A 15,856-nucleotide genomic window follows, 5' to 3' on the forward strand; every position below is an offset into this window, starting at 1 on the left:
TGGATGCGCAAGCAGCGCGTTTACAGTTCTGGAGCCTGTCTGTCTACCTGAAATATAACATATACATTATATAATATATAAATAGATTGTAATTGCTTTAGATTTTAGCTTTGATTAATTTAATGTGATACATTTTTTAATTGGAGATACAAGCATTATTCAAGTGGAACAATTTATTTTTAATGTTTATGAAAAAAGGCATGCAGATGCCTTACAGTTATACAAATTTAAAAACTTCAAATTAATGTCGAAATAACATTAATAATCATAATTGGGCAAATCAACAATAATCGCGTATCCATAATTTAACAGATATTGCTATTAAACTTAATATGATAAGACATAGGCAAAAATAATAGGCTATTTAAAAAACGTAGGTGGAATAGATTATAGCCTATCTGGCTAGGTGTCCCAGATTAAAAAGTTTAGTACCCACTATTATAATATATTTGCCATAGTGTCTAAATTTACTTCAGGGTAAATTTACCTACTTTAAAAAGGCACAGCACACGAAACATATTTACAACATCTGCTATGCAGAGATAAAGAAAGAAATAAGAGAAGCCGCCATCAGATGAATTTCGGGCGGGCTGCTGCGTTAAAATTGACTCGGCAAAGTCTGATGAATTTGCTCTCGTGGCATGCGACTTTTGATTTATTTATTTGCAGCTAAAATACTAGTCTGTAGACTACATCGCCTATTTCACGGATGAAATGCATATTAGCTCAAATAGTGAGACTGTTCGCTGTGCAGCTGGCATAGTTTCACCAACTCCTCCACCCCAAATAATTGTCTTTAAATAAGTCTCTTAAGCCTGCAGGCTTATAGTATTATACATATTATATTATTAAATTATATTATACATATTATATTATATTATATTATATTATACTATTATTATACATGTATAATAGTTCGCATCTGATATAGCCTACCTTTGGAAAATATAATAATATCTAATGTGAATGTTTTATTTTTTAAATAAAAAAAGATTAGCCTAATTGAACACGGAGTGTATTGCATTGCAACTTTTTTTTACAGATATTTAGTTATCTGCAATTATCACAGCGGAGTCAAGAGGGAAAATGTAGCCTATATAGCTAGTGCACCAGATCAACCTTCCGAACGTACAGAAGGGATACAGAACGTTTCGGGAAACATGTATTAACGATAATACAGCTTAAGGTACAATAGAACGACGTATAGAGCTTAGAAAGTTTCGGGAAACGGGGCCATGCTTATTTAAGATTTGTTGTTTGTCGCTACTATTAAATATAGATGCATATACTGAAAAAAAAATGCAGGATTTACTTAAAAATATAGTGTATCATTTATGCATCCACTTTTTAAGTAAGCTTCACATGGAATTTTAAGAATTAAATTGCTTAAAATTCCATGTGAAACTTACTTTAAAAAGTGTATGCAAAAATGATGCACGATATTGTAAAGTAAATCCAGCTTTTACTTTTTTCCACTGTAAAAATATTTTTGTGGCTTAGTAAATTTAACTAAATAAAATGAGTAAATTCTATTTAAAAAGTATTTTTTTTTTTTAACCAAATTTGAGTAAAAATAACACAAAAAGGTGAGTATTTCTAAATGAACACATTATTTAGTAAATTCAACTACATTTGATCATGTAAAATTTGTAAGTAGGAAATTAATTTAATAATTTTGTGTTGAAACTAATTGAATTATTTTAGTAAACTAGGCAGTGGGTCTGTGTATCATCAGATCATTTAAGTATTACATTCAATGTGGCAAACTAAAAAAGAACTAAACTGTCCATAATACATTTATTTGTTTTTATGGAATGTTTTTCCATTTTTCAACTTAAAACGAGAAATCAAATAAATCTAACACATCATTGTCATTCTAAATGAGAGAGGTTACAGATGTTACTGTCCGTCAAATGGTGTGACCCTGCATGTCTGCTACTGTTAAGATCAGGTCAAAATCCGCTACCAATCATACACTTGAATAATACACTTATATTATTATAATATAGCCTATAAATAAATAAATAAATATAAATACTTACCTATAATATATACTGCACTCTAAAAACAAATGGTGCTATATAGCACCAAAAGTGGTTCTTTGCTTTTAATACAAGAACCATTTTTAGTGCTATTGCACCTGTGTAGCACCTGTGTAGAACCATATAGGGGCCATATGGTTCTACGGTTCTACATAGCACTATATGGTTCTACACAGGTGCTTCACTGATTCAGATTAATAAAGACAAGAAAATAAGATTTGCAATCGTTATTTTGTTATTATTTGTTTTTGTTGCATAAAAAACAAATAAACGAATTGTCGACAGTTTAGTTCTTTTTTCGTTTGCCACATTGAATGTAATAATTAAATAATCGGATGATACAGGAACCGCAGTAGACATGTAAACTGATAAAAATAATACGCTGGATTTACTTAACTTTTTTAAGTAAGTTTTACATCGAACAGAGGTGCTGGAAGATATTTTCGGTAGGGGGTGCTGGGGGGTTATTTAACGTAGAGTTATAGAATTCTAAAGTTGTTCACAAGCTCTGTATTTTTTAATAATTTACTTTATTAGCCTAATTGGAGAAAGCTATGCCATATAATCAGAAATATTATATATAGACTATATTTAGGCCAAAGTAACAAATCTGTCCAAAAAGTTATACAAATTACAAAATGATTTGTAAAGGTTACAAAATGCAATGCGAGTCATGTGCGGAGTTTCATCTGTCACGCATCACGCACCGGGCCTGTTGTGCTGTATGGTATAGCTACGTGGAGTTTGAAGAGGTAAAGAAAAAAAAAAAAACGGAGAATTAACTTGTTTGTTGTCCTTGTTCTTAAGTTTTTCATATTTCTAAAATCCTAACATAAAAACTTTATTGACATTACTCGAGATAAGACGATTATTAGTGGACCTTTCAATTCACGGATTTCATTCTATTTTTTACACATGAATATAATATTTGTGTCTTAAGTTTTGTTTCAGTTTGCCATGCCTCCTGCATGGCGGTGTAAAAATAAGATATTTTTCGAATTTAAAATTCAAAAATCATATCCTAAATTGTCGGAATATATTTCATATGGATTCATTTGGATTTATAGATGTTTAACATTAAAATCGATGAATGGAAATAATTTATATTAATTTTTGAAATACCCACCACTCTTAAACGTCACATGTTCCTTATTGTACACCAAGGCTTTTAAATTTAGTTCCTTTCACGTCGTTTTAATAATTTAATTCAACCGTTTGTACTTTAATTCAATAAAGCACATGTTCTGTATTTACATGTGCGTTAAACACCACTACACAATTTGGCTATATTTTTTTAAAGACGACAAACTAGAAAATCGTTTCCTGAACCTAGCTTAGCTTGGACACCTTGAATCGGAATAGGCCTAAAATATCAGAATAAGCCAAAATATTTTGTTTAAAATATATTCTGCCACCATGTTAAATTATTTTAGAGTATTTGCCTGCAGCCTTCTCCTACAGGCCATCCACACTCCACAGTTAATTCTTGTTAATTTTCTGTGAATATCATTGTTCCATATGCACACTTTCTTACATATACAAACAAAAATGTTATTTATATAGTGCGACCATTGTAAATCATATATTAGCAATACATGCATAGTCAAAATGTTTGTTAATAAACAAGGAGCTTGATAGCCTAGTAAACTGATTCGTCGTTCTATGTGGCTGTTTGTGTGCTTGTATGTTATACCCTACTTATGCATATATGCCTACATCTCACGGAGATTCGTCATATAGTAACGTAAATTTTGTATTCTTTTTTCGTGATATTAAAAAGAGTTTACGCGTTTTTTGATGGTTTAACGTATTTCTGCTTTCGTGTGATCATCACGTATTGGTTACTCGATTGCTTTTCCTTTTTTCAAACCATTTTCGTGTCGGTTTAGAGTTAGATTTCGTGGTTGCATTAGAATGTCACTTCATGTATTGGTTTATAGTACTTTTTCTGCTTAATTTTTATATGTCACCTGGCGTTTGGGTTAGAGTTGGGTGTGGGTAAGGATGCCATTTTAATAAAATCAGAAAATCAGTCATCAAAAAATCTTCAAAAAAATCAGTCTAGTAACCAATACATGATGATCACACAAATGGAGAAATACGTTAAACCATCACGAAAAAAACGCGTAAATTCGTTATAACACCACAAAAAAAGAATAGAAATTTACGTGATTACATAACGAAATTGACTAGGTTCCATATGCAGCCTATGGCTAAATCGCAGTCACGTCGTCAAGACAAATTTGATTGTCTAATACACACTGAAATAAATTAAATGATTTTAAAAAGTACTAAAATTATCCCTCTCTTCATAACACACCGCAAACATTACATACAAAATGTCTTGGAATAGAAACAAACAACAATAAGAGATATTTATAAGGTATCATTTTATTGTCGTCGCGGTTTTAAATGTTTGCCACCAGGGGTGCTGCAGCACCTGCACCCGCACTTCTCGCGCCCATGAATCATGGAATTGCTTAAAAAAATGACGATTAAATTGCTTAAAATTCCATTTAAAACTTACTTTAAAAAGTGGATGCAAAAATGATGCACTATATTTTTTAGGAAATCCAGCGTATTCTTTTTTTCAGTGTAGCTTAACAGAACATTTATACAAATTAAATGTTAATTAAGCTGATTTAACACTGGAGCTGCTTAGCCATTTTTAATATGATGATAGCTACTTGACCAAGAAAGTTTGATCTAATAAATCCTTTTAAAATTAACTATAAAGTAATAACGAGCATATTAGTAATAATAACTGAGTGAGGTAAAGAACTTTTTTTTAATTTTGGATGGCTGTTAAAAAGGTTCACTTACTTGTAATGTCGTTCTGTCATCTTGAAGAGAAAAGTAACTATGCATCGTCAGGAAAAGCATCCAGTTGCATGGAATTGCAAGAATTAGCCAAGTTTTGTCGATTTTTTTCTTCATTCATGTGACACCGATGAACGATTAATGTTTTTTTATTAAACGGGTATTCCTACACATTGACACCACAGATGCACTCGCTACCTGTCTCACTCTGAAGGTGTAAATGTGTGTTACGTCATTGACCACTTAGCATTTTGGCCAGTGGGGGATGGGCCTTGCAATGTACTTACTCAAAAAGATTCTGAATAATTCTAGGCAACTTACCTTAAAAAAAAACTGGTTCAATTTATGTTACTTACTCAAAAATATACTGAATAATTTTTGGTTACTTACTCGAAAATATACTGAATCATTTTATGAAACTTCATGTAATGTGAGTTAACATTACGTTTAGAGCTGATTTTTGCTACATTGATAACTTTTCAATATCTACATAGTACATACTGTACATAATAGGACTGTACAATACATTTATAGAAAACCTTATATCTGGTCAGACGTTTTGCCCAAGATAGCATCAACAGAATTACTATTGCATGGCCTAACTATTATGTTGTGTATCATTTTAATGTTCAAGGTATTTTTAAAAATTAACACAGCTGCACTTGCTACCTGATGCAAAATGTGTTAATGTTTGTAGATTTAAATTTGCAGTAAAACTTAAACAATTGTATTGAAAAGTGCATGTTTCATCCACTGTTTTCATGGTCAATTCATTAAATTAAATGCATTCAGATAGTAATGACTTAAAAGGGATTATTTTATTTAAAAAGGTATTATAGACCCATTTTACATCATGTAATAATAAGCAGTTTAAGATGTTTAAACATATGGCATTAATGTGATGGCTTAGACAAACAGTTTACATCAGTAGTCTTAGTTGACATAAATTGTCTTTTTTAGTTCACTTATGTAATTTCTTTTCTGCATTAAAACCTTCAAAAAAAGTTGATGTTATTGGTAGAAAACCATTGTTTACATTATACAGTCTATAAAAACAATAATGATTTTCTCTGCCAGTTGTTTAACTGTTTTGATGCCCCACAGCAACTTTCAATTTTCATTGTAGAGACAGACAGAGACAGTGTCAATATGTTACAGTGCAAACTTTAATCACAAGAACATTATCTTCACAGAAAACAATGACATGAATAATGTCCATTACTAAAAAACACTTAGTTGAAACTTTTATGAATGTTGTCTGAAGAATATACAGTAATTTGCATCCCCAGATCCTTCTTCATTTTTAGTCAGCAGTCTTCTGGATAAGTACTATGTGAAATTATGATAATTTGTGACCATTTTGAGACCCAGTTCTTATGTATATGAGTTAACCTCGTAAGACCTATTCTCTATATATTCCAGCTATTTGGGGTTAGGAAGAACCAATAAATACAATAACTACATTTTTTTATCATGATTGGTACAACAGGTTACAGTTAAACAGAATTAATTATTATGGTGCAAACAACAAATGTAAAAAAAAATGGGGACACTTATGTGGACACACCAGGTCTTAGGAGGTTAAGACAGTATTAAAAACATTCAAATACAATAATGTTAATGGATATTTAAAAACATTAACATTAATTCCAATAAAATGGTATAAACACACAGACCAGTACATTACACACAATATATTTGCATAGTCATTCAATATGTTTTGTAAGTGCACCACTTCAGCTGTAAATTAACAAATATTTTCTGATAATGGGCCCAGCAAAAGTTAAATTAAAATGGAAAAAATGTAAATGTTGAGTGTTATGTCAACACATTTAGTAATGAGAAACGCAATCTTAATCAGGTGCAAAGATTTTGGAAAATTAAACCCATTTCTAGTATTCACTTTACAAAGTACTTCCCTAAGTAGAAGTGATGACTAGTTCAGAGTTATGAGACAGGGGCTGTCTTTAAAATGTGACAAAAACATAAGAAACTATTACTACTTTTGATTTAATTTAGAAGAAATATCAGAATAGGAGGAAACGCTGGAATTTGTTACAGCGGGACTTTATCTAGCACCCCACATTGATTTTTTTTTTGGAGAAACATTAATTATTTAAGATTATTAGTGTAGCATGCCCCCCGAGACAGAGAAGAAACCTTTACTGATGGTTTTTATGATGCTTTAATCCTTTGTTAAACCTTTTCCGTTCATCACATCACCAACGTAAGAGCTGCAATTTACATAAACATACGATTTATTAGCTAACACGGTTCAAAATCCGCTAGCTTTACATGTGTGCACAAGAACACATTAACAGACGAAATATGCATTTGTCAAACTATTGAACATACCTTTTGCCTCTTCTGAGGGGCTGCAAGCATAATACATGTATATTTTATCATCCAGTGTCGATGAACGCTATCGTTACACTAAAACTGCACTAACTCGAGCGCGCGCTCCACTCAAACCCAAACACAAAGCGCGAAGCTTAACACCGGAAGTTAAAACATTGCACTTTAGAATTTCAAAATAAGAGACAAACACATTTCCTACAAAATATACTGAATGGTTATTTACACTCCCACAAAGTTATGCGTTTTGTTATATCAGTATAACCACAACGGAGAATTTTCAACAACAAATAACCATTTCTCTTAATTAGTTTATGAACATTCTAATATCAGTATTAATTTTTGAACAGGACGCTCCACAATAGAAAGCTTACTCCTGCGTTGACCCTTGTTATTCAGTTTTTTATCTCCAAAGGAGATTTTCACTCGTCTCACGAGTCCGTCCTTGCCTTTAACAGTCTCCAGTACCCTGGCAAGTTTCCACTCACCTCTGGGTGACAGTTCATCAATGTCCAGCACAATGTCACCTTCTGTTATATTCCTTTTTGGTAAGTGCCAGCGCTGTCTAGCAATAATGTTGTGCAAATATTCACGCCTCCACCTGCACCAAAACTGTTCAGTCAAAAACTGCACGCGACGCCATCTCTTTGCTCCATAGAGGTCCTCCATTGGAAAGGCACCAGGTGGGGGCAGGGTTGTGCTGGATTTCATGTGAAGCAGGTGGTTAGGGGTAAGTGGTTCCAAGCTGTCAGGGTTGTTAAGGTTGTCTACAGTCAGCGGGCGACTGTTAACTATGGTCATAGCTTCATAAAATAAAGTCCTTAGTGAAGCATCATTTAGTCTACCATGCGCCAGTGACAGAGTAGTATTCAACACACTTCTGACAGTCCTTATCTGGCGCTCCCACACTCCGCCTGCGTGACTGGAGTGGGGTGCATTCATCACAAAGTCACACTGGTTTTGAGACAGGTAAGTGCTCAGTCTTTCAGTGTCCAGTTCACTAAGAGCAGCTTTAAACTCATTCTTTGCACCGACAAAGTTTGTTCCCTGGTCACATCTGATTTGGCGAATCGCACCTCTGATAGCAATGAAACACCTTAGTGAATTAATAAATGTGTCAGTGGATAGGTCCTCTAAAAGCTCAATGTGAATGGCTCGTGAGCAAAAGCATGTGAACAAAAGTCCATATCGTTTGTGTGTTTTTCGGCCTTCTGTAGTTGCAAAAGGGCCAAAACAATCCATACCGCAGTATGTGAATGGTGGTGAGGGCTCTAAGCGTTCTGCAGGTAGGTCGCTCATTCTCTGACCCTCCGGAGCCTTGCGGAGTCTACGGCAGATGACACACTGGCGGATAAAAGAAGCAACGGTTCTGCTCATGCCTGGGATCCAGTAGCCACTGGATCTGATTTCGTTTGTGGTGAAGCCCTTTCCTTGATGCTTTACTTTATTGTGACAGTGAGCTATTATGAGTTTGGTCACGTGATGTTCCTTTGGAATCACAATGGGGTGTTTGAAAGAGTCTTTGATTGATGAAAGTCTCCCTCCGACCTTAACGAGACCATCTGTGTCCATGAAAATGTCTAAGTGGAACAGTTTGTTGCGATGTGGGAGCTGGTTGCCTTTGTTTATTAGTTTTATCTCCTTTTCATAGGTTTGTCTTTGAACATCCTGTAAGATGACACGTACTGCACTTTCTTGTTCACTCACTGTAGCCGGCGCATCTGATTTGACTTTCTTGGCCCTTCTGATGAGACGTGCTACAGCTTTGACTGCCTTGGACCATGATGAAAACTTGGACAAACGTTCTGAAAGGCTGAAAGTCTCCGTAACTTTGGTTAACATTGTTTGAATTTTTTTGACTTCAGGATCTCCAAGAGACAGTTCTAACTCTACACTTTGTGTTGCGGGCAGGTCTTTCTCCCAAAGAAAGGAGGGGCCGGTGAACCAGTTAGAAGAGAGAAGCTCGGTGACAGATTTACCCCTAGATGCCATATCGGCTGGGTTCTCTTCAGATGGCACGTAAAACCATTGCTGAGGTTGTGTACTTTGGCGAATCATTTGGACCCTATTCGCTACAAAGGTATGAAAACGACGTGCCTCATTGTTTACATAGCCCAAAACTACCTTAGAATCTGTCCAGAAATACTCTTTGACTTGAGCATAGCAGAGTTCTTCTCTCAACATGTTACTAATGGAGACTGAAACTACAGCTGCAGTTAGCTCAAGTCTAGGGATTGTAGTCAGCTTGGTAGGAGAAACACGGGCTTTGGCTATTACCAATGAACAGTGAATCTCCTCTTTACTGTTTGTGGCTCTTAAATAGGTGCATTGTCCATAACCACTCGTGCTCGCATCCGAAAAGTGGTGCAACTCTATTTCTTTAATCTCTCCAAAACTAGCAGGAAAGTAGCAGCGAGTTATGTTTACCTTGTTTAAGTTTGCAAAGTCACGTTGCCAGCTCTCCCACCTTGGCCTCAGTGATTCCGGCAGGGGTTCATCCCAGTTGATTCCTTGGTGACACATTTCCTGCAGGATTCTTTTTCCGTGAAGTACATATGGCGCCAGGAAGCCAAGGGGGTCATAGATGGATGCGACAGTAGATAAGATGCCTCTACGGGTTGCTGGTTGATCCTTTAAGGTGTTGTCAAATATGAAACAGTCTCTCTCAATGTTCCATTGGATGCCCAAGGCCCGTTCTTGTGGCATGTCTTTGAGTGTTAAGTCCTTCGTTTTTTGTTTCTACAGCACGTTCAGATGGAGGGATGCTTTGTAGCACAGCAGGGCTACTTGAGATAAATTTATGTAGACGGAGACCTCCTTGCTTGCATATCTCTGTTGCCTCTTGTGCGAGCTGTATTGCCTTTTCAACAGTGTCTGTGCTTGTGACTCCGTCGTCCACATAAAAGTCCTTTTCCATGAACTCAGATCCTGCAGGGTGAGTGTGACAGTGTTCTTTAGCTAAATACCTTAGTCCATAATTTGCACACCCTGGGGATGATGTCGCACCGAAAAGATGTACCTTCATTCTGTACACAAGTGGCTGTGTCTCTGTGTTGCCGTTTTTCCACCACAGAAAACTCAGGTAATCTCTGTCGCAGGGCTGAACGTGAAACTGGTGGAACATCTTCTCTATATCGCACATTAGGGCGATAGGACGTTGTCTGAACCGAAGGAGGATGCCTGTTAGATTGTTAATCAAATCTGGCCCTTGGAGAAGATGATCGTTTAGACTTGTACCTTTGTGTTTGGCCGAACAATCGAACACAACACGTAGTTTCGTGGGTTTTTTGGGGTGGTATATCCCGTGATGGGGAATGTACCATCGTTCGCCTCGTTTTTCATCATTGTGTACCTCTTCAACATCACCTCTCTCAATAATGTCGTTCATGTACATTATATAGTCTCTTTTGTAAATTTCATCTTTGTTGAACTTTCGCTTTAAGTGTTCGAGTCTGATTTCAGCAAGCCTTCTGTTGTCAGGTAAATGGGGTCTTTGTCTGAATGGTAGAGGCATCTCACAGTGTCCTTGTTCATTTTTCCTTATTCCCTCCTTAAGCTTGTCCAAAAAGATGAGATCCTCTTGTGAAACCGTTTTTTCACTTGCCTCTGTGTCCTTAAAATCCGACTCTAGCACACGAATCACGTCCATGGGTGTAACAGGGGGTAATTCCTTTATTGTTATCCTATGACACAAACTTGACTGAGTTTCAGTGAGCGCTGGTGTGGAGCCTCCAACGATACTCCACCCAAGGTCCGTGCGGATTGCATATGGCTCCTCTCCTGCTCCTACGAGAACTTGTCTTGGAGCTAAAGTTCTGGGACAGTTAAATCCGATAAGGAGTCCAACATCACAACTTAACAAAGGTGGTATCTTATCTGCAATTTCTGTCAGATGGGGCCATTGTTTTGCCGTGTCACTAGTGGGTATGTTGTCATAGTTAACTGGAATAAAGTCTTTGGTATATGAGGGGGGTAGGTCAATGCGAATGTCTGAATCATAACCTCTCACACACATTCCAGAGACTCTGTGACTCATAACAGTAGAATGAACACCTAGCATGGTAGTTAGCTTTAGCTTTACAGGGTGAGTTTCCGCTCGTAGCTGTTTGCTTAATTCTTCACAGACAAATGTGCTGTCACTCTGTGTGTCTAATAGTGCGTAAACTAATAGCTCTTCAAACGGGCTCTGCACCGTAGATACCCATACAGGAACAATCATGGAAGTGCTACTAGATTGACCCACCTTAGTAACATTGAGAGCTGTCGCGGTTTCATTTGGAGTATTTGGAGCTGTGTTTTCAGAGCTTTGAGACCTTACATATGGCTTGTGATTGTCGTTGTGGAGACAAGTGGGATGCCTTCCTTTGCAAATGTCACAAATGTGGCGATGGCAACAATCTTTGGCATTATGGCCGACCTTTAAGCATCCATAGCACAGTTTATTGTCCTTAACATATGTGCGCTTCTCTTCTAATGGCCGTTCTGAGAAGTTAGGGCACTTTGATAACTGGTGATTTTCATCTTTGCAAAACATGCACTGCACCTTTAATTTTGTGTTGCTAGTCCTTGCTTTGTTGTTTTGTACTGTGGCTTGTGTTGTGAAGACTTGTGTGGATCTGTGTGGTTTAAAGTCCTTTGTGTTCCTTTTCTCATAGGATGAGCTGCATGAGTGAAGCGCATGAGAAGAAGTGACCGGGTTGCATGCAATCTCCGCTTCGACTGTCACAAAATGTGCAAAGTCCTTGAAAGAGGGAAAATCCTTTCCTTCCATAAGTGTAACTGTTACCTGTCGATTCCAACGGGCTGCCAGCCAGTCAGGAACTTTCTGCAGCAATTTTTGATTTTCCTCGCAGTCACTAAGTATCTCTAGGCCTTTCACGTGTGGTGTGGCTTGGAGACACGCATTTAGAAAGTCAGAGAATGCCCTTAATCCTTCTGCGTCCTTTGAGTTTATTTTAGGCCATTTTAACAGTTTGTCTCTGAAAGCTTTTTGGACAACAAAAGGTGGGCCGTAACGTTGGTCAAGCCTTTGCCATGCATCCCTGTATGCCTCTTCGTCACTGCGAAAAAATGTGCCCTCAAGACAATTTTGAGCTGGGCCTGTGACATACCTTTTTAGTAGATGAAGTTTATCAGCAGGTGAGATGCCTTTGCAGTCCACAAGTGAAGAGAATGAAGCCTTCCATTCAATGTAGTTTATTGGATCTCCACTGAAAACTGTGGGCATTGGCACTGGAACTCTGTTTATAGCTATACTATTTTGAATAGCTTGGGCCAACTGAGAAATGTCAGTGAGAGGTGTTTGCGTGACAATTTGAGGGTTTGGACTGTTCATCATTTGATTTGGCATATGGATGGACACATTGTTTTGTGGCATTCTTGAAGTTAAGTTACTAGAGGGAGCTGATGCTTCATTAACTGATTGGTGACCAACAGAGAAAGGTATACTGTTTGGTTGTATTTGCTGATATTCCATATCCATGTTAATCTCCCTGTCGTAAATCTCAAGTTTTGCACGAGCAGCTTGTATTTCCTTTTCTGCCTTTAAACGATCAAGTTCTGATTGTATATCTTTCATTTTTTCCTTTTGTTTAATTTCCTCTTGCACAATTTTATATTCTGCTTCCTTTACAGCCAACTCCGCAGCCGCTTCGATCCTTTTGGCTGCGATGCTTGAAGTATCAGACTGCTTACCGAAACTAGACTGAGAGGCAGTACCGTAGATGGAGCGGGCGTACTGTTGTGATGGTAGCTGATGAAGACGCTGCCTTTCTCTATCTGCATCGAAATCACCATCTATTCCCGTTATACGTTCACTAAGTATTTTCATAATGTCCTTAGATACTGCTTCACAGGAGTCCATTTTGCGTCTTGTGTCAGGGGATGGCATAGTACGCTCTCTTATTTCAGTGTACACCTTCATCATGTTGTTCAGACCATTTTCAATTTCGTTTGCCATTTCACACAACTTGTGTTCTGATAAGTCAGTCTTTAGGCTTTCTCTGGACTTTCTGATTAGCTGTTTCCATTGTTCATAGAGACTGATAAGTTTTTTGTTCTTTTTAATCAGTTCGTCCTTTTGATAGGCTAGCATTTTTTCCGTTAACACACTAGGGCGCTCTGAACGTCTGGGTAACGACAACTCGGTCGCATCCTCAATTTTTTGCAGTTCGGCTAATTGTTTTTCTTTGCGCTCAATATCGTCCTTTAACTCCTGTCTTGACATGCTTTCTGTATCTCCTTGATGTAATAAGGCTCTCGTTTCATGGATTTCGATTTGTAGCTTACGTATTTGCTCTTCGATATCGTCCATTTTCCGTGCTGTTGCCGTTGTCCTTAAGAGTTTACGAGCCGCTCGATGTAGCACGCTGAGGTGAAGCTCTTACTGTAGCATGCCCCCCGAGACAGAGAAGAAACCTTTACTGATGGTTTTTATGATGCTTTAATCCTTTGTTAAACCTTTTCCGTTCATCACATCACCAACGTAAGAGCTGCAATTTACATAAACATACGATTTATTAGCTAACACGGTTCAAAATCCGCTAGCTTTACATGTGTGCACAAGAACACATTAACAGACGAAATATGCATTTGTCAAACTATTGAACATACCTTTTGCCTCTTCTGAGGGGCTGCAAGCATAATACATGTATATTTTATCATCCAGTGTCGATGAACGCTATCGTTACACTAAAACTGCACTAACTCGAGCGCGCGCTCCACTCAAACCCAAACACAAAGCGCGAAGCTTAACACCGGAAGTTAAAACATTGCACTTTAGAATTTCAAAATAAGAGACAAACACATTTCCTACAAAATATACTGAATGGTTATTTACAATTAGTATTCTGTGGATGATATATGAAAGAGGAAATGTCAGAACAGAATGAAACATTGGAATTCATTAGAGGGGGGAATTTATCGAGCACCCTGCATTGAGATTTTTTTGAGAAATGTAAATTTTTTGAAGTTATGACTGGTAAAGGATGCCGGTTATTTGGTGGATGATATATAAAAGAGGCAATATCAGAACAGAATAAAATGCTGGAATTCGTTAGAGAGGAACATTATCTAGCACCCTACGTTGAGATTTTTTTTAAACCATTAATTTTTTGAAGTTATGACATGTGCAATGTGCTATATTGACTAATATAGCATAGTAATGGAGGCGTTCTTCTGTGGATGATATATAAAAGAGGAAATATCAGAAATAGATGAAACGCTGGAGTTCGTTGGAGGGGGACTTTGTCTGGCACCCTACGTTGAGATTTTTTTGAGAGCCGTTTGTTTTTTGGGGTTGTGACGGGTGCAGTGTGTTGTATTGACTAATATAGCATGGTAGTGGAGGCATTTTCTGTGGATGATATATGAAGGAGGAAGTGTCGGGACGGGATGGGGCGCTGGAGTTCGTTGGAGAGGGACTTTGTCTGGCACCCTACGTTGAGATTTTTTTGAGAGCCATTTATTTTTTGAAGTTATGACAGGTGCAGTGTGTTATATTGACTAATATAGCATAATAATGGAGGCGTTCTTCTGTGGATGATATATAAAAGAGAAAATATCAGAACGGAATGAAACGCTGGAGTTCGTTGGAGGGGGACTTTGTCTGGCACCCTGCGTTTGGATTTTTTTGAGAACCATTTATTTTTTGGGGTTGTGACGGGTGCAGTGTGTTATGTTGACTGATGTGGCAGAATAATGGAGGCATTTTCTGTGGATGATATATGGGCCATTCTACCGAATTTGTGCAAATTGCTGTCCCGGAACCAAAAAACTAATTTAAAAAGCATTAATGTAGGAAAATGTTTGATAATAAAAAATATAAGCAAATAGCAATCAAAACCCAAAGTAATATTTGAGGTAGCGTCAGGTTTAAAATATCATCGTTTATATGGTGCTTTCAATTGAGAGGTGGTTGTCCCAAACCCCAAGGTCTGAATTTCACCATAGGAAAAAAAATATGAAAAATTTTTTTACATTTTTTTATCATTCTTTTAAGAAGTATCATTTTGAATACTTTTGTTAATTAAAACCAAAAATATATTTATTGGATATTTTCAGTGAAAATCATGTAAAATCATGTAAAAAAAAACACTGTCCCGCATTTTCACGTCACTACCGAAACATTGCATAGTTTGGTCAATAATATAATACTGCTTTAAGCCACTCCCCTCCATTTTGAACCAGAAACTTTGTCTGTGCCTCTCTTTCTTGTGATGACATGGTGATTAGATCAGTCTCATGGTTTTGAAGTAAATGTGATCAAAAGTTTGGAAATCAGTGTGTGACATTTATGAATGTCACTACTGATCACACATTTTCAATGATTAATTCAGTTTTTTTTATTTTTTCTACTGGTCATTTAGGTTTTACTCATGTTTCAATGTCGAGAACTGTGCTAGCTAACTACGTACTGATTAGCATCTTAGCAGTAGGATCAAAGTTAGCTTAAATCGTCACTATCGAAACAGTCACAACCGAAACATTTGTTGACGTTTCGGTTGTGACGTGATTGTTTCGGTAGTGACAAAATGACACTTATTTCTTTATTTTAATTAATAAATAGAAAGTTTCAACTGCACATATATTCTTTTTCAGTACAAATAATTTGTCAGTCATATTTCTGTAATGTTGTACGT

General features: G+C 36.8%; 1 protein-coding gene across 1 annotated transcript; it reads right to left on the reverse strand.

Moving 5' to 3' along the window:
- Positions 1-6,991: 6,991 nt before the first annotated feature.
- On the reverse strand, positions 6,992-9,967 carry LOC141368982 (uncharacterized). The gene is made up of 2 exons (XM_073873850.1): positions 7,218-9,967; positions 6,992-7,096 (listed from the first exon to the last, which is right to left on the reverse strand). The coding sequence occupies exon 1, from the start codon at positions 9,921-9,923 to the stop codon at positions 7,530-7,532; it is 2,394 nt and encodes a 797-aa protein (XP_073729951.1). The 5' UTR covers positions 9,924-9,967; the 3' UTR covers positions 6,992-7,096; positions 7,218-7,529.
- Positions 9,968-15,856: the final 5,889 nt, after the last annotated feature.

The sequence above is a fragment of the Misgurnus anguillicaudatus genome, chromosome 12 (genome assembly GCF_027580225.2).
Source record: "Misgurnus anguillicaudatus chromosome 12, ASM2758022v2, whole genome shotgun sequence".
Taxonomy (NCBI): Eukaryota; Metazoa; Chordata; class Actinopteri; order Cypriniformes; family Cobitidae; genus Misgurnus; species Misgurnus anguillicaudatus.